The sequence below is a fragment of the Capricornis sumatraensis genome, chromosome 7, assembly GCF_032405125.1.
Source record: "Capricornis sumatraensis isolate serow.1 chromosome 7, serow.2, whole genome shotgun sequence".
Classification (NCBI taxonomy): domain Eukaryota; kingdom Metazoa; phylum Chordata; class Mammalia; order Artiodactyla; family Bovidae; genus Capricornis; species Capricornis sumatraensis.
Window position 1 is genome coordinate 106,184,623 of NC_091075.1, and position 18,331 is coordinate 106,202,953.

Consider the following 18,331-nt stretch of genomic DNA (forward strand, 5'->3'; position numbering starts at 1 on the left):
GAAAAACATTGCCCAACACTGTCTATGCACAGTGAATACAGATGCACTTCATTTCAGGTCTGTGCACACACATACAGTGAAAAAGAGATTTTCTGAACCATATGGGAGAGGGAGAAAACCAGACTCAAATCTCTGCCAAGTCTGTAAGTTTACAAATGGTAAGGTAATTCCATTTACTTAGAGGATTTTTTAAAAACAATTTCCCTACACTGTTGGACAACTTCTTTTCTCCAAGGTAGATTTAGAATCTGAGGACAGATGACCCCCAAAGAGAGCAACTTTAAAATATTTATTGAAATATAATGAAATGGTTCCAACAACCATGCTCTTTTTTTTTTTTTTTTAAAGATTTTTGTGTGTGTGTGCGATGTAGACCATTTTTAAGGTCTTTATTGAATTTGTCACAATATTGCTTCTGCTTTATGTTTTTTGGCTTTGAGGCATGTGGACTCTTAGCTCCCTAACCAGGGACAGAACCTGCACCTCTTGTGTTGAAAGGGGAAGTCTTAACCAGTGGAGTGCCATGGAAGTCCCCTAACCACCATGCTCTTAACTGACAGTTTCATTGTCGCCTGGTCTGTCTGCCCTGGGATGCTGGCCTCTGTCTCACCCAGGGCCACAAAGACTCAGTCTGGGGGGATGTAGGCGAACAGATCTTCTATTGCTATTCTATTGCACATCTACTGCACACTAGCAGAGCAATGACTGTGAAAATTGGTGAATGACACTGGTACAAGAGATTGGTAAAGAGCTCACTTCTTTCAATGCCTTCAAAGCAGCCCAGCCAGCCCACAGACTCTTCTCTGCTACTCAATGACCTTCTGTTCCAAATATAGCACAGGGCTTACAAGCAGAGATTCTAGAGCCAGAATTCCTGGGGGCAAAAGCGAGTCTTTGACTGTGTGAATGAACAATGAGCCTCAGTAAACAGGCCGCATTTCATTGAGCATGCCCTTTACTCCTATATGGCTAAGGCTCCTGGGGCTAATACTACTACTCCTGTTACCATGGAGACTACTACAGCCTCGCCTCTTCCCCCTTCCTCTTTCTAAATACTTCTTCTCTTCCTCCTTCTTCTTCATTTGCATTCGGTCATGTTTGCTACTATTTGTGTCAAAATTATACATCTGAACAATTCCAAGAATCAAACTGTACTGAAAGTTTTGTTACAATTTTTAGCAACAATTCATATCACTTTCTCTCCCACTTCTCCCTCTCCATCCCATTCATCTGTCTCAGGCTATAATTTTGGTATTTAGCGCCTTATCTCAAAATGTATAGGACTCATTGACTTTTCAGTTTCCAGCTCTATCTACTGTCTTCCCACTGTGGATGAAAGAAAGAGTGTATAGCAGTCTTTTTCCTTTGTGTCCCCAAGAGACACACTCATCTCCCCACTCCCTCACTTCCCCAGTGGGGTATTAATATATTTTTCTGGTTAGGTCACCTTTCAGGGTTTAGCAGATTATGACTAAGCTTGCTACACAGAGATGCTTCATGTAGTAAATTGTATGATATCCAATGTTCTAGCTAACACTTTGATTCCTTGGAGTTAAAAATTACCTTCTTTTCATTGTTGAGGTTTTTTCTCCTGACCTCATTTATTCAACTTCAGATTCTTCACCAACTAAATAAATCTCTCAGGGCAGCCAGATATCTTAGCCATTTTTATCAGCTCACTCTTCCTAAAGAAGACTCTCTGAGGGTCTTTTGATCTGACTCCAATCAGAACTAGTCATGGGCTACACCTTAGGCACAGCTGACATTGATGACCCGCCCATCATCGTGAAGATTTCTTCTGCCTCTTTCTCTCCTTTGCTGGAGCTCCAGCTTTCCATATTCCATTTCTTCCTCCTTGATTTAGCCCTTCATTTTAGTAGACTCGATGGATGTGAGTTTGAGCGAACTTTGGGAGTTGGTGATGGACAGGGAGGCCTGGCGTGCTGCGATTCATGGGGTTGCAAAGAGTTGGACACGACTGAGCGACTGAACTGAACTGAACTGATGTCATTTTCTAACTACTTGAGACAAGATATACGAGAGATATATTTTTTGAGACATTGAACTTGTAAAAACGTACATCTCAGATTTGATTGATTAGCACGTTTCCTCCACCTTCTAGTGACAGATAATCCCAAAGGATCCTGATTCCTCAGCCTTTATACTGTTCTGTGCAGACTTAGTGGCTTTGAAATTTGTTTTGATTTATGTCTGTTTCTAGTCATTATCCTGTAGCCTTGGTGGACCCTTCAATCTGGAAATGCATATATTTCAGGTATGAGAGACTTTCTTTATTTCATTGATGATTTCTTCCCCCTATGAAGTGAAGTGAAAGTTGCTCAGTGGTGTCTGATTCTTTGCAACCCCATGGACTATACAGCCCATGGAATTCTCCAGGCCGGAATACTGGAGTGGGTAGCCATTCCCTTCTCCAGGAGATCTTCCCAACCCAGGAATCGAACCCAGGTCTCCCGCATCGCAGGCGGATTCTTTACCAGCTGAGCCACCAGGGAATGTTTTCCCACTTTTTCTTCACCCCCTCCATCCCTCCCTATTTTGTTTCTTTCTCTCTGTCTCTCTCTTTCTCCTTTTCTTCTTTCTCTGTCTGATATTGAACTTCCTGTTCTGGCCCTCTAATTCTCATATTTTTTTCCCCTTATTCTGCTGCATAAGGAATATCCTTAACTTTGTCTTCCAGCACATCTTTTGAATATTTCATTTCTACTTTCATGTTTTTAATTTATGAGAACTCTGATCTGAAGTTTGTTCTTTGAATTTTAAGTAAACATAGCGTTGATTTTACAGTTGCAAAAATATGTTCATTCCTCTGAAAATACCGAGCATGAATCTTTTGATAGTTCTTCCTCCTGGCGGAGTTTCTGTTTATTCCAAGCTTTTTCTCTTTTTCCCATTTGATTGCGTGGCTCTCATGTTAGAAGATTTCTCTGGATGTCTGATAATCTTGGTCATCACTAACCTAGTTGGGAGCTTACAGCAAAGAAGCAGGTCTCGCTGACTGTGAACTACACTCCAAGGGAACTGGGGAACTTCTGATGTCATAATCTCTTTCCTCTTGGCTCAGCCACATCCCCACTGAAATCATTCCAGTGTCCAGCCTGGAAGCTGAAGTCTTGAGCCCAGCTGGAAGCGGGGTGGGTGTGGTATTTCAGCATCTGGTATGGATGCGCCTAGTTAGCTGTGCTATCTTCAGTACTGCACCCCAACTCAAGAGGCTTAATGTACTTCAGTTCAGACACTCTGTTTTACTCTCTTCAGCGAATAAGCCTTCAGTCTTCTGCTTGGAAGAGGAAGGGACAGACATCCAGTTATTCAGGATGGGCGAGCAGACTGGTGCTTTTTAAAATGTCTTAAAAGGATTTCAAACCCTGTACCACATTTTAGCCTCTCTTTTATCCTTTCTCCCTCCTTCTATCATTGTTGATGACTATTCATTCCTGAGCTTTTTAAGAGATTATTTAGCATGTATCAATCCATGGTTATTTCCAGACACAACTCAAAATTCAGCTTCTGGTGTCATAAGCCACTTACCACGAAACATCTTCTTTCCAATTTCCCCTGTGTTTTGCTATAGTCTCCTCTTTAGTTTTCTCCATCTTTGTGAATTTACGATTTTTCAAACATACTTCATTTCCATTTTATGGAGATTTTAGAAGCGAGAGAATGTAAATGTGCGTGTGTGCTTAATCTGCCATCTTTACCCTGAAATTCAAGTCCTTGTCTTTCCCAAATCTTCCCAAATTGTACAAGTTAGAAGAAGACCCTCCAGGCACAATGCAAGACCATGGTGCACAGATCTGCAGCCACTCATGCCCCCTCCTCTGTGGTCAGAGAGAAGACTTCATTAAGGATCCCACTGCTGGACTTCCCTAGTGGCTCAATGGTAAAAATTCACCTGCCAGCACAGGAGATGCAGGAGAGGCAGGTTTGATCCCTGGATTGAGAAGATCCCCTGGAGAAGGAGATCTTTCACCATGACCCGTGTTCTCGCCTGGAAAATCCCATGGACAGGACAGCCTGGTGGGCTACAGTCCATAGGATCACAAAAGACTCAGACATGACTTAGCGACTAAACAACAAGGATCACATTGCTATCTGAAGCCTCTTGCTGGCCTCCTGCCTCTGCAGTCAAACTTACCTTACTCATCTGCGCTGCGCACAGGCAGGGAAAAGTCAAGGTCCTGAGGAAGCAGTGGAAACTCAGGGCTTATATCCAGAGCCCAAAGCCAGCACCGAGGCTTTGCAAGAGGAAGAAATCCTCCACGATGCACAGCATTGATTCCAAGGTATGGAAAGTAAGAGAGTAGAATCCTTCATGTTCCCAACTCATGCCACTCTTTCTAACCCGAGTCTGAACACTCCAGGCTCCCCAAGACATACCAGAATGGAAAAGCAAAGGGCAGCCATGTCTGTTAGCAGTGCATACCAGGAGAGGAGGGCACACGGGCAGTGGCGGTGTTTCACCTCGATGCAGGTGACAATGGAGTAGGCTGTCCACAGAGAAGGTATGAGCAATAATGATGTTGCTCTGCTTTTTATGATCTCCATGTACCGCCACGTCTAAAGACTGTCAGTGAGAAAATACTCTCCATGGCTGCAGACTGCTCCCATCACACCCCACCCCCTGGCATCCCGCTGGGGATGATGTTACCTGTGGATGATGTGGTACCGCTGCAGATACTCCAGGGCCAGGGCCAGCTCACAGATGTAGAGCTTCACGTCCCCTTCTGTGAAATGTACATTCTGCTGCAGGTGATAGCGCAGATCCCCTCCCAGCAGCAGGTCCACCACCATGAACATGTCCTCCTCATCCTGGAAGGAGTACCTAGGAGCACCAAGGAGCAGAGAAAGTTAGGGATGGAGATGTCTCCCATGCCCTCAAGACCAATGGTGCCATTTTCCAGAAGCGCAAGCTGAGGCTCAGAGAGAGGCACTGATGCTAAGTCACAGTGCCCTATGGTGAAGTACCAGTCCTCTGGCTCTGAGCTGACAAATGGCTCTTGAACCAATCCTGGTCTCCAACACATTACTTCACTTTTAGTGCGTGCTTTAAGTAGACACTGGCTGAGCACCAAAGAATTGATGCTTTCAAATTGTGATTTTGAAGCAGACTCTTGAGAGTCTCTTGGACTGCAAAGAGATCAAACCAGTCAATCGTAAAGGAAATCAATCCTGAATATTCATTGGAAGGACTGATGCTGAAGCTGAATCTCCAATACTTTGCCCACCTGATGCGAAGAGCTGGCTCACTGGAAAAGACCCTGATGCTGGGAAAGATTGAGGAGAAGGGGATGACAGAGGATGAGATAGTTGGATGGCATCACTGACTCAATGGACATGAGTTTGGGTAAACTTTGGGAGATGGTGAAGGACAGGGAAGACTGGTATGCTGCGTCCATGGGTTGCAAACAGCCGGACATGACTCACTGACTGAACAACAACAATGGACTTCAGTAAGGTCTCCAAAGCTGCAGTCTCCTCTCCACTCCATTCCCCTGTCCTCCTCACATGTGCCACTCCCCACGAGAAGCTTGTTTCTACAGCCCTAGAAGGCAGTGATGCTCTGGCAAGAAACACCCAAGCTTTAAGGGAACTGGCAATTTCTACATGGATGGCTGCTTGGAACCTAGCTGGTGCCCAAGCTCTATGGGGAGACCACAAGAAGGAAAATCAAGGTGCTCCACACGAAAGCCTCAGCTGAGCACCCAGTGCCAGCCATTGCCAATCAGCAGCCTTGGGAGTGACCCTTTGGTAATTTGGATATTTCACTATAGCCCCAGCTGACATCATGTGGGGCAGAAGAACCACCCTGATGAGCCCAGTCAACTCACAGAACATGAGATAATTAAGTGATTGTATTTTGAGCACTATGTTTTGGGGAGTATTTTTTCCCCAAAGCAGTAAGAAATGCACTTAGGCCTTTTATGGCTTGAAGAGACCACAGATAAACTCTAAGAATGGGGTTAAACAATTGTAAACTAGAATCACATCATAAAATGTTGTCACAATCCACATGGAAACATGGACTGTAATAAGGGCATTGCAGAATGACAGGATGTTGTTCTGGATGCTTAGATCTGTGTCTCAGATCCTTGAATATTATATCCTGGGCCAGTCAGGCTATCCCTCTTGTTGGACAGAAGAGGGAAGAAGGGCCTCAGTGTTAGGGTGAAAACAAGGATCCAGACCCCTCAGTCTTGCCTCATTTGCAATTACCCACTGTTGGGATGCTGCTGCAGTTGCACACTGCTGTGTTTCCCTGACCTGGGTGTGCAGACCAGGGGAGGGAACCTGATTCAGTCATAGAAGAGGTGACAGACCCTGTGCTTATGGGATGGAGAGCTCCAGAACTGGGAGGAACCTTAAATGCCATCTAGTCCCATATGACAGAGATTGGGAGCCAGAGAGAGCGAAGAAGTGGCTGGTTTATGATCTAAATGTCTGGTCTTCTTTTTATGCTTGTCAATAAAGCTTTATAATTTTCTACTTAAAAGCCTGGCATATATGCATTTTTATTATGATATTTTTATCATCATCGTTGTTATTATCACACTTCATTATTGTTTTTTAAATTTATTCTTAATTGGAGGATAATTGTTTTACAATATTGTGTTGGTTTCTGTCATACATCAGCATGAATCAGCCATAGGTATACATATGAAACCTCCCTATTGTTATGATATTTTAAAATAGATTTTATTTGCAAAGATAGTCTTTTAAAGTAAGATGTACTCACAGGTCACTGCTAGGGGAAGATGTACTCTGGAATTGCTCTTGTTTATCTTGAATCTAGCAGCTTGGCTGACCTCTTAGTTATAATAGTTTTCTAACACTTTTTCCACTTGTGAAAGTGTTAGTTGCTCAGTCATGTCCAATTCTTTGCAACCCCATGGATGGGAACCCACCAGGCTCCTCTGTCCATGGGGATTCTCCAGGCAAGAATACTGGAATAGGTTGCCATTCCTTCTCCAGGGGATCTTACTGACCCAGGGATCGAACTCAGGTCTCCCGCATTGCAGGCAGATTCTTTACTTCTTGAGCCACCAGGGAAGCCCCACTTTTTCCACTTATTACATGAAGATGATGATTCTTCCAAAACAACTGCCATGTTCATATATCCTTGCAATCCTTATGCCCCCTGCTTCTTTTTCCTTACTTTATTTTACTATCCAGGGCCTCCAGTAAAACACTGATTATAAGAGGTGACATCGTGCATTTTCATTTTGTTCTGGAATTTAGTAAACTCTATTAAATAAATTGTTTGCTGTAGACATTTGGTGAATAACATTTTTTTTTTGGCCACACATGTGGCTCTTAGTTCCCTGACTAGGGACTGAACCCGCGCCTCCTGCATTGGGAGTGTGGAGTCTTAACCACTGGACGACTGCCACTGGATAACATCTATCCAGTTAAGAAAGTTGCTGTCTAGACTGCTAAGAAATTTTATTGAGTGGGTTCAAAGGCTTTTTTTTAACATTAAAATGTCTTTGCATTTCTAAACTAAACCTTACTTGATAAACACACTCATATATGTATATCTAAGTAAATAAGACACACATATATGTATCTATTATATATAACATGTATATAATAAATATATACATCATATACAAGTATACTATATATAACATATACTATATATACTTTTTAAAACTGGATTCATGTTTTTCATTTAGGATTTTTGCATCAAATGTTACAATTGACACTAGCTCAAATTTTCCTACCTTTGTCCTGACCCATTTTGGTATCATGGTAATACTGACTTTGTATGATGAAGTGATTTTTTTTTTTTTTGTCTATGTTCAAGAAAATTGCATAAGAGACACCATTCGGTTGCAGAATGTATGGTCTCAAAACACCCTGCATTCCCCTATTTCTAGTTCATGTGGGATTTTCCCTCCTCACTTAAGGTGTACCTGTTGGATGTCTAATGATTCCTGCTTCTTCTTCTCAACAAAGAGAGGAAAAATGACTAGGAAATTTACACACCTCTATTGCACTCATTTCATATGATAGTAAGGTAATGCTCAAAATTCTCCAAGCTAGGCTTCAAGAGTATATGAACCAAGAACTTCCAGATGTTCAAGCTGGATTTAGAAAAGGCAGAGGAACCAGAGATCAAATTGCCAACATCCATTGGATCATAGAAAAAGCAAAATAATTCCAAAAAAAGTCTACTTCATTGACTACACTGAAGCCTTTGACTGTGTGGATCACAACAAACTATGGAAAATTCTTTAAGAGATCGGAATACCAGACCACCTGACCTGCCTCCTGAGAAATCTGTATGCAGGTCAAGAAGCAACAGTTAGAACTAGACATGGAACAACAGACTGGTTCCAAATTGGGAAAAGAGTATGTCAAGGCTGTATATCGTCACCCTGTTTTTTTTAATTTGTATGCAGAGTGCATCATGAGAAATGCTGGGCTGAATGAAGCACAAGCAGGAATCAATGTTGCCAGGAGAAATATCAATAACCTCCGATATGCAGATGACACCACCCTTATGCAGAAAGGGAAGCAGAACTAAAGAGTCTCTTGAAGAAAATGAAAGACAAGAGTGCAAAAGTTGGTTTAAAACTCAACATTCAGAAAACTAAGACCATGGCATCCAGTCCCGTCACTTCATGGCAAATAGATGGGGAAACAGTGGAAACAGTGTCAGACTTTATGTTTTTTGGGCTCCAAAATCTCTTCAGATGGTGACTGCAGCCATGAAATTAGAAGATGCTTACTCCTGGGAAGAAAAACTATGACAAACCCTAGACAGCATATTAAAAAGAAGAGACATTACTTCGCCAACAAAGAATCTCTCTAGTCAAAGCTATGGTTTTTTCAGTAGTTGTGTATGGATGTGAGAGCTGGACCATAAAGAAGGCTGAGTGCTGAAGAATTGATGCTTTTGAACTGCGGTGTTGGAGAAGACTCTCAAGAGTCCCTTGGACTGCAAGGAGATCAAACCAGCCAGTCCTAAAGGAAATTGACTCTGAATATTCATTGGAAGGACTGATCCTGAAGCTGAAACTCCAATACTTTGGCCACCTGATGTGTAAAACCAATTCATTAGAAAAGACCCTGACGCTGGGAAAGATTGAGGGCAGGAGGAGAAGGGGACTACAGTGGATGAGACGGTTGGATGGCATCACCGAGTCAACGGACATGAGTTTGAGCAAGCTCCAGGAGATTGTGAAGGACAGGGATGCCTGGACTGCTGCAGCTCATGGGGTTGCACAGAGTCAGACACGACTGAGGGACCAAACAACAACTGGCCACTGGTGTTGGTTCATCAGGCCCCCTTGTGGATGCTCTTGTAATCAGCGTGTGGACACTGAAAGAAAAATCTCTTCCTCTAGGTGTGCTTGGCCAGAAGCTGTAACTGTGAGACTGTCTAGACCCTGTTGCCCAAACGAAGATAAGACCCACATGAAGCTGCAGGGAGTTGAGCCAGGCTGAGATCTAAGTACAGGGAGAGACCCTGCTGGAGGTGTGGGCTCCAGCCCAGGCAGAAGAGTGGTCTGTCCCTGAATTTCATGTTTACATGGACAATGGCTGTACTTTTTGATTAAAGCTACTTAACATTGTGCTTCATTCATTTGGAACTGAAAGAGTCACTTGATGAATCCTTCTACTTATTTGCTACTGGAGAGAAAGGTTTAGATGCTCAAAAAGGAATGATAGGAATCAGCTATAATATGCCTCCTACAGACCCTCAATTTATATTCCAATAGTTGATGGACTATTGAAACGCTATGTTAATAACAGTGAGTTCTGCACTCTCAATTCGCAGCTAAACAGTCAAAGGGCATCTCATTCAATATTCCATCAGAACTGTTTGGAAGAGCGACATGAATTTTCAGGAGAGAAATACGCAGAGTGGAATGAATTCTAAAGAGGAAATTCAAAATGCAAAGAGAACGATAATTTAGGCAATAACTCTGGTTACAGCGTTTTCTCACTGCGGATCCTTTGTCACCTGGGCCATGGACTCTGCATTCCCCAGGAGTCTCAATGCTATTATCTGAGAACAGAGAATGACCTCGCATTGATCTCCCTGTGGTTTCGTGCTGTTCTACAGCTCTGTGCTGTTGTCTCTTTTACTTCTTCTTGGATTGGAATTACAATTACGTTCTCATGATACTGTTGCATATTGTCACATGATGGAGATCAGGAATGAGAAATCAACACTGGATTACAGTAACAGTAACCATGGAAAAGTCAACATTCAAGATCAAAGAAGGTCAGGAGCTAGAAAGGCATCAGTCCGGGCCTGGACATTGACCCAGGCCACCATGGTGGCTCAGTGGTAAAGAATCCGCTTGTCTGCGCAGGAGTGGCGGAACACGCAATTTTGAGCCCTTGGTGGGGAGATTCCCTGGAGAAGGAAATGGTAACCTGGTCTAGTATTCCTGCCGGGTTAATCCCCCAGACAGAGGAGCCTGGCAGGCTACAGTCCATGGGATCACAAAGAGTCAGGCGTGACTGAGCACAAACACACAGCATGAAGAACCCCATTCTGTTTGTTTTTTTTTTTTCAAAGCATTTGCTACCTTATTCCAAAATAGATTAAAAGTGACTCGCTAAATACATGTAACATAATGCAACTGAAAATAAGTAAACTATCGGTCAAGTCAAAGAGTAAAAAAGAAAGTCAACAAAATGGATGCCGGCAAAAATACCCCAATTCATGCTCAAAGAACCTGCCTGCTTGCCAGAAGTGGGTCATCAACGGGTCTCTAACCTTCCCCAGCAATCAGAACAAAGTGAGGAACACGACCAGCTCCATGATTCAAGGGTCAAGGTGAAAAAACAAATCACTTGTTTACTTTTATGATTCATATGTTTATTACTGGTATAGAAGCCAGAGGGACATCTCTCCCACTGGCTTCTTACAAATGTGGCATTCTGTAACGTGTGATCAATGAGCTACATGCAATTGTTCTGTGGACTTCTTTGGTTGTTCGGTGGCTAAGACTCTGTGGTCCCAAAGCAAGAAGTCTGGGTTCAGTCCCTGGGCAGGGAACTAGATCCCACATGTCGCAACTAAGAGCTTACATGCTGCCACTGTAAGATCTTGCATGTCACAATTACGACCCGGTGCAGCCAAATAAAAAGTAAATAATAAAAAATAATAAAATAGCTCCGAACAGAGTCACAAGTTTAACGGGAGATTTTTTTTGTATGATGTTCCTCAGCGTAGGCTGAATGTGTCAAAGCCCATGTCCATAAAAACAGCGCTTTGTGGGGCAATAGCAAGGTGGTCTGGGCAGCATGATCATGGATGAACTTTCTTAATAAAAGAAATGATGGCAGGTGGCCTCAGGCACTACTTTACAAATGTGAGCTCATGCACACACCAACAAAGACTCTGCAGGCTTCTACCATACAGCCAGCCCTGTGCCAGAAGCTGGGGTTCAGCGGGAGAAGTTGCCCCAGATGTCTCACCTGAGTTTGGGATAGCCATAAGGGGTCTGGAGTTCGATGTTCCACGCCAGGAAAAGTGCCCCAGGTGATCCATTGCTGCATTTCCATTTCTTGCCCTTGGCCATGAACCTACAGTCCCAAGGAGACTCTTTGTTGTCACTGTCATCCCTACCTGATCACTCACAATGTTCCCCAATCCTGCCTTTCTACTCTTTTTCATCCAGCATCCTCTTTCCAGTTTAGAGCAGTAGCTTCCAACCAGGGGCACCTTTGCTCTCATGGGGACATTTGACAACATCTAGAGACATTTTTGGTAGTTACAACTGGGGGAATGGGTGCTACTGGCCTCTACTAAGTAGAGGCCAAGGTTGCCGTTAAACATCCTACAATGAACTGGATTCCCCCATCACAAAGTGTGACCTGGCCCCGAATGTCCACAGCACCAAGGCAAAGAAACCCTGGTTTAGATAGATGCACCCCTTTTAGGGGGCTTCCCTTGTGGCTCAGCTGGTAAAGAACCCGCCTGCAATGCAGGACACCTGGGTTTGATCCCTGGGTTGGGAAGATTCCCTGGAGAAGGGAAAGGCTACCCATTCCAGTATTCTGGCCTGAAGAATTCCAAGGACTATACAGTCTGTGGGGTTGCGAAGAGTCAGACATGACTCTTAACCTGGAAGACTGAGCTGGGTGACCCTTTTTCTGTCCCTGTGTACCCTGTGCTGCCCACTGTGTGCCAGGCACTGCTCCACGTACCCTGTGTCTATTAACTCATCGCATCCTCTCAACAGCCCTTGGAGGTAAGTGTTACCATGAGCTGCCTTTGGCAGATGTGGACACACTGAGACTCAGAAAGATGAAGGACTATTCTCCAACTGACCCAGCCAGGAAACGGCAGAGCTGAGAGTGGAACCAAGATGATTTCTCCACCCCCAGATTCTAGAATTGTTGTGGGAAGTAAGGTCTGGCTGCTTGCCGCTTGAAAGCCAATCAAGAAGCAAGATAGGTGGAAAAGAAGTTTGTTTTATTTTGGACGCCAGTAACTGGGGGAAGGGCGAGCTCATGTCCAAAGGCGAATTTACGTCCAAAGATGAACTTATGTCCAACAATCAGTGGGCAAGAGCTTTTGAAGGCAGTGCAGTGGGAGGCTGAGGGGGCTACATGCAGAAACAGCACAGTCAGTTCTTGACATCTTGAAATCGGTCATGCGGTGGTCTGGTCAGTCATCTTGATTGTTTTAAGCAGTGATTGGTTTTCAGGGTTCCAGGGTCAGTTTGTCCCTATTTCCTTGAGGTCAGTTCTTGGAACTGTGGCAGCTTATGTGAGGGTTATATTCTGGTCATCATGTGTTAACTTCTTCTACCTGGTGGGGGTTTAAGTAGCTACAAGACAGCTCAGCTCAGAATATTATCTACAGCGCTTGATGAGGAACTAAAGTCCTTGATTTCATATAACGACTATCATTTTGCCCCATTTGACTGCTTTCCTTGGTGTCTTCATTCTCTCACTTCTCTGGTTAAACTTACTCTTTGGCTAAAGTGTTTCCACAGACAAAAGGCAGGCTGAGGACATGGTGCCGAAGGACCATAGGGTCCTGCTCCATTACAGAATCCCTGCTCAGGGCTCTGGTGGCACTTTCCTTGTGGCACAGGGACCCCCTCTCTCCTGGTCTCTTCTCCCCACCAGACAGCCAGCTGTCTGGCACAGGGACCAAACTGTTTGTAGCTTTGTGCCCTTGCATTTAGCCCCTTACCTGGAGCATCAGACACACTCAAGAATGAATGAATCATAAACACCCCAAGGACCCATAGTCTATGTGGCACACCAGTCTGTCAATTTCATGCCGAAGCTTGAGGAAGCGGTGAGACAGTACAGAAAGAAATATGGGAGGTGGTGGGTTGATGGGAAAGGAAAGCTTTGTGTCGGGCACTGGTCTCTGCGTGATGTTTACATCATTGCTTCCAGGAGCTTCTTGTCTTCCACACTCCTCCCCACCTGCCAGCTGCACAGCAGGTTTTGCAGACTCTAAAGTACCGTCTCTCTGCGTCAGTGCAGAACCCTGTTCTTGTGACTTAATGGTTTCATTTAATTTGTAAATTAAATTTGTGCTTGCTCCTGCTTTCTTCTAAAGGTTTTGCAGTGCCTAACAAAGTAAGACTGATGGAGAGGGAAAATCTGGAATGAAGGAGAGGCGAATGGTGTATTCATGTGGACAAACTGATTGTGAGCATGGTTCCACCTCCTTTGCAGGGCACAGCAACAAGGCAGTGCAGAATGGACAATCTGTGCTCACTGTCTGAATGAGATGGAGCCAAACCTCTCGCCTTGGGCTGAATTCCAAAAGAAATGTATAATTTGCATTCTTTACAAAGGGGCATGGAGTAAGAAAAAGGAAGTGAATAATGGTAATTCATACTAGTAGACTGTGTCCTATGTATATCTCTGTATTCCTGGGAGATATTGGTCCTTTCTCTCACTGCACTATCTTTATCTGCCTTTGGTATCAGGGCAATACAAGTTCATAAAATGAATTGGGAAGTGTTCATTCCTCTTCTATTTCCTAGATTTCCTGGAAGAGATTGTATAAAATAGGTATTAGTTCTTTAAATATTTGTTAGAACTCTCTAGTGAAACTATCTGGAATTTCATGGAATTTCATTCTTCAGGAGCTTTTAAATTATGAATTCAGTTTATATAAAAGTGATAGGATTATTTAATTTTTTCTTGCTTAAGTGTTGGCAGTATGTAGATTTTGAGAAATTGCTCCATTTCTCCTAAACTGTCAAATTTATGAGTATAAAGCTTTTCACAGTATTCCCTTATTATCCTTTTAATGGCTGAAGAATCTTTAGGGATGCCTCTGTTTTATTCCTGATTTTCATAATTTGTATCTTCTCGCAGTTTCTATTTGTCAGTCTTGCTAAAGTTTCATCAATCTTTTCTGAAGAACAAGCTTGCTGTTCTTGATTGATTTGTTTTTTTCTATTGCTTTCTTCTTTTCAGTTTCATTGATTCCACTCTATTATTTCCTTTTTTCTTTCTTTGGGTTTATTTTTCTAATCATTTTTTTAGTTTTTTGAGATGAAAAACAGATCAAAATTTGAGACCTTTTCCCTTTTCTAATGTAAGCATCCAGAGCTATAAATTTATAAACCGTCACAGCTTTAGCTGAATCGTACAGATTTTGTGTTTTCATTCGCACTTGTATGTATCTTTATCTCTCCTGAGGTCTCTTCTTTAACCCAAGGATTATTAGAAGTCTGTGTTTAATGAACAAGCGTCTGGAGATTTTCCTACAATCCTCCTGTGAGTATGGTCCAGTGTGGTTGCATTACGGTCATAGCACATGTTCTTTTATGATTTCATTTTTTAAAGTTTGTTGAGGTTTGTTTTATGAACCAAGAACCAGATATATTATTTGTGAACTTTCCACGGACACTTGAAAAAAAAGTCCTCTCTGCGGTTACTTGTTGAAACGTTCTACAAATATCAGTTAGGTACTCTTGGTCATGGTGAAGTTCATCCTTTTATATCTTTGCTGACTTTCTGTCTAAAAGTTCTATCAACTGCTAAGACGCCCCCAGACATAACTGTGGGTTTTTCTGTTTTTCCTTCCAGTGTTATTAAATTTTGTTTCATGCATTTGGAAATTGTGATGGTTGACTCATTTATAACATTATTTGAATCATCTTAATATCATGCCCTATATCATATTACCATGTATAAATTTCATTTTCTATTTATAAATATTATCTATTTCCTACTGAGTCTCAGCACAGTTGCTGGCTCTGTAACAGGCCTACCTGTCATACACTGCTGACTGTAATCCAAATTGGCCAAATACTTTGGAAAAGTACTTAGTAGTATCTACTCTGAGTATCTATGGTACTCAGGTTGAGTATCTACTCTAGCAAAGTAATGCTCAAAATACTCCAAGCCAGGCTTCAACAGTACATGAACCGTGAACTTCCAGATGTTCAAGCTGGATTTAGAAAAGGCAGAGGAACCAGAGATCAAATTGCCAACATCCGCTGGATCATAGAAAAAGCAAGAGAGTTCTAGAAAAACATCTACTTCGGCTTTATTGACTACGCCAAAGCCTTTGACTGTGTGGATCACAATAAACTGTGGAAAGTTCTTCAAGAGATGGGAATACCAGACCACCTGACCTGCCTCCTGAGAAATCTGTATGCAGTTCAAGCAGCAATGGTTAGAACTGGACATGGAACAACAGACTGGTTCCAAATCAGGAAAGGAATATGTCAAGGCTGTGTATTGTGACCCTGCTTATTTAACTTATATGCAGAGTACATCATGCAAAATGGATGAAGCACAAGCTGGAATCAAGATTGCTGGGAGAAATATCAATAATATCAAATATGCAGATGACACCACCCTTATGGCAGAAAGAGAAGAGAAACTAAACAGCCTCTTGATGAAAGTGAAAGAGGAGAGTGAAAAAGTTGGCTTAAAACTCAACATTCAGGAAACTAAAATCATGGCATCTGATCCCATCACTTTATGGCAAATAGATGGGGGAAACAATGAAAACAATGACAGATTTTATTTTGGGGGGCTCCAAAATCACTGCAGATGATGACTGCAGCCGTGAAATTAAAAGACGCTTGCTCCTTGGAAGAAAAACTATGACCAACCTAGATAGCATACTGAAAAGCAGAGACATTACTTTGCCAACAAAGGTTCGTCTAGTCAAAACTATGTTTTTTCCAGTAGTAATGTATGGATGTGAGAGCTGGACTACAAAGAAAGCTGAGCACCAAAGAATTGATGCTTTTGAACTGTGGTGTTGGAGAAGACTCTTGAGAGTCCCTTGGACTGCATGGAGATCCAACCAGTCTATCCTAAAGGAGATCAGTCCTGAATATTCATTGGGAGAACTGATGCCTAAGCTGAAACTCCAATACTATGACCACCTAATGTGAAGAAGTGGCTCACTGGAAAAGACTCTGATGGTAGTAGGAAAGATTGAAGGCAGGAGGAGAAGGGGATGACAGAGGATGAGATGGTTGGATGGCATCACAGACTCGATGGACATGAGTTTGAGTAAGCTTCAGTTGGTGATGGACAGAGAAGCCTGGTGTGCTGCAGTCCATGGGGTCGCAAAGAGTCAGACATGACTGAGTGACTGAACTGAACTAAGCTTAGGTTGAACATGGTTTCCCTGGTGGCTCAGTGGTAAAGAATCCACCTGCCAATGCAGGAAATGTGGGTTCGATCCCTGATTTGGGAAGATCCCCCGAAGAAGGAAATGGCAACTCACCCTAGTATTCTTGTTTGGGTAATCCCAATGGACAGAGGAGCCTGGGAAGCTGCAGTCCATGGGGGTCACAAAGAGTTGGACATGACTTAGTGACTAAGTAACAACTCAAGCTGAACAAAAACATGACCAGTTATCCAACAATTTCTTTCTTCTGCAGATATCCAGCAAAGACATTCACCTGCATATACAAAAATACATGCACCAAAATGTTTGCACCAAGAGTTTTGATTATGAATGTATTAGTTTGCAGGGATACCATAACAAAACACCATAAACAGGGGTGGAGTGGGGTGAGGATTTAAAAGACAGCAATTTACTCTCTCACAATTTGGCAGGGTTGAAAGTCCATCAAAGTGTCAACCTGGGGCCTCTCTCTTGGGTTTGCTGATGGCTGTCTTCGCCATGTGTCCTCATATGATTGTCCCTCTGTGTGTGTCTGTGTCCAAATTTCTTCTTCTTATAAGGAGATCAGTCCGATGGATTAGTATTCACTTTAATGACCTAATTTACCCTTAATTACTTAGTCAAAGACCCCCCCACCCTGTCTTCAAACACAGATTCTGAGGCCCTGGGGATTTGGATTTCAACACATTTATTTTGAGTGGACACAATTCAGCCCCAGGGAGTCTGTTATCTATTCACAGATTCATTTGCCACTTGGGCCTTCTCTTCTGTGCATCCTGTTGTTATTCATCATCCATTTATCTATGGAGCTGTTTGATTCTCTAATTAGTCGTGTGTGTGAGTGTGTATGTATGTGTGTGTGTGTGTTAGTTGCTCAGTTGTGTCCAACTCTCTGCAACCCCATGGACTATAGCCTTCCAGGCTCCTCTGTCCATGGAATTCTCCAGGCAAGAATACTGGAGTGGGTAACCATTCCCTTCTCCAAGGGATCTTCCTGACCCAGGGATCAAACCTGCCTCTCCTGCATTGCAGGCAGATTCTTTACCTGATTCTGAGAAGCCCTAGTTATTTGTAGGCACTGTTTACACATTGGAGACTAAACTTTTGACATGTATATCTGCTGATAATACCTTCTCTCAACCAGTGTTCTGACTATTCACTTTGTTTCCTGCAGGGATCTATTTCCATGCAGCAGCTTAAACTTGTTAATTGTATCTTATTTTCTGTCCCTTTGATCTATCTCCACATGAGACAGCTGAAAGTCTCTCATCAAATGTTTGACTTGTTATATTTCCTTATGATTCCAGCAATTTTTGCTTCATATATTTTTCAATTTTGTATCAGCATACAACTTCAGAGATGTGAATTTTTCTTATCATTTTGTAGTTTATTCTCATTACCCTGAAAAAAAATTTTTCCTGTGATGTCAATTTTGACCTATATTCTTTTCCTGATCTATCTTTTTACATCTCATTATATATAGTTTTTCACTATCTATCTTCACGTTTTTTGCTGCATTCTTATAAATAGGCCATGCATAGATTTTTTTTTAAATATCCAAACTGAGAGTGTGACTATTGTTTAGTGAGAACAGTATGTTCACCCCTATTATAGTGACTGATATTACTGCTATCTTTATGTGCAGTGGTTTCTGTCTACCATACTTTTCTCCTCTTCAAGTTCATTGATTCAGTTTCTTTAATTCCCCTC

General features: G+C 42.6%; 1 protein-coding gene across 2 annotated transcripts in view; it reads right to left on the reverse strand.

Annotated features, from left to right (window-relative positions):
* The window catches only part of STK32B (serine/threonine kinase 32B), a 384,837-nt gene that overhangs the window by 132,779 nt on the left and 233,727 nt on the right, over nt 1–18,331 (reverse strand). For both annotated transcript variants that reach the window (XM_068975348.1, XM_068975347.1), the window contains exon 4: nt 4,670–4,843. In XM_068975348.1, the coding sequence (XP_068831449.1) occupies nt 4,670–4,843 (174 nt within the window). The remainder of the gene's footprint in view (nt 1–4,669; nt 4,844–18,331) is intronic.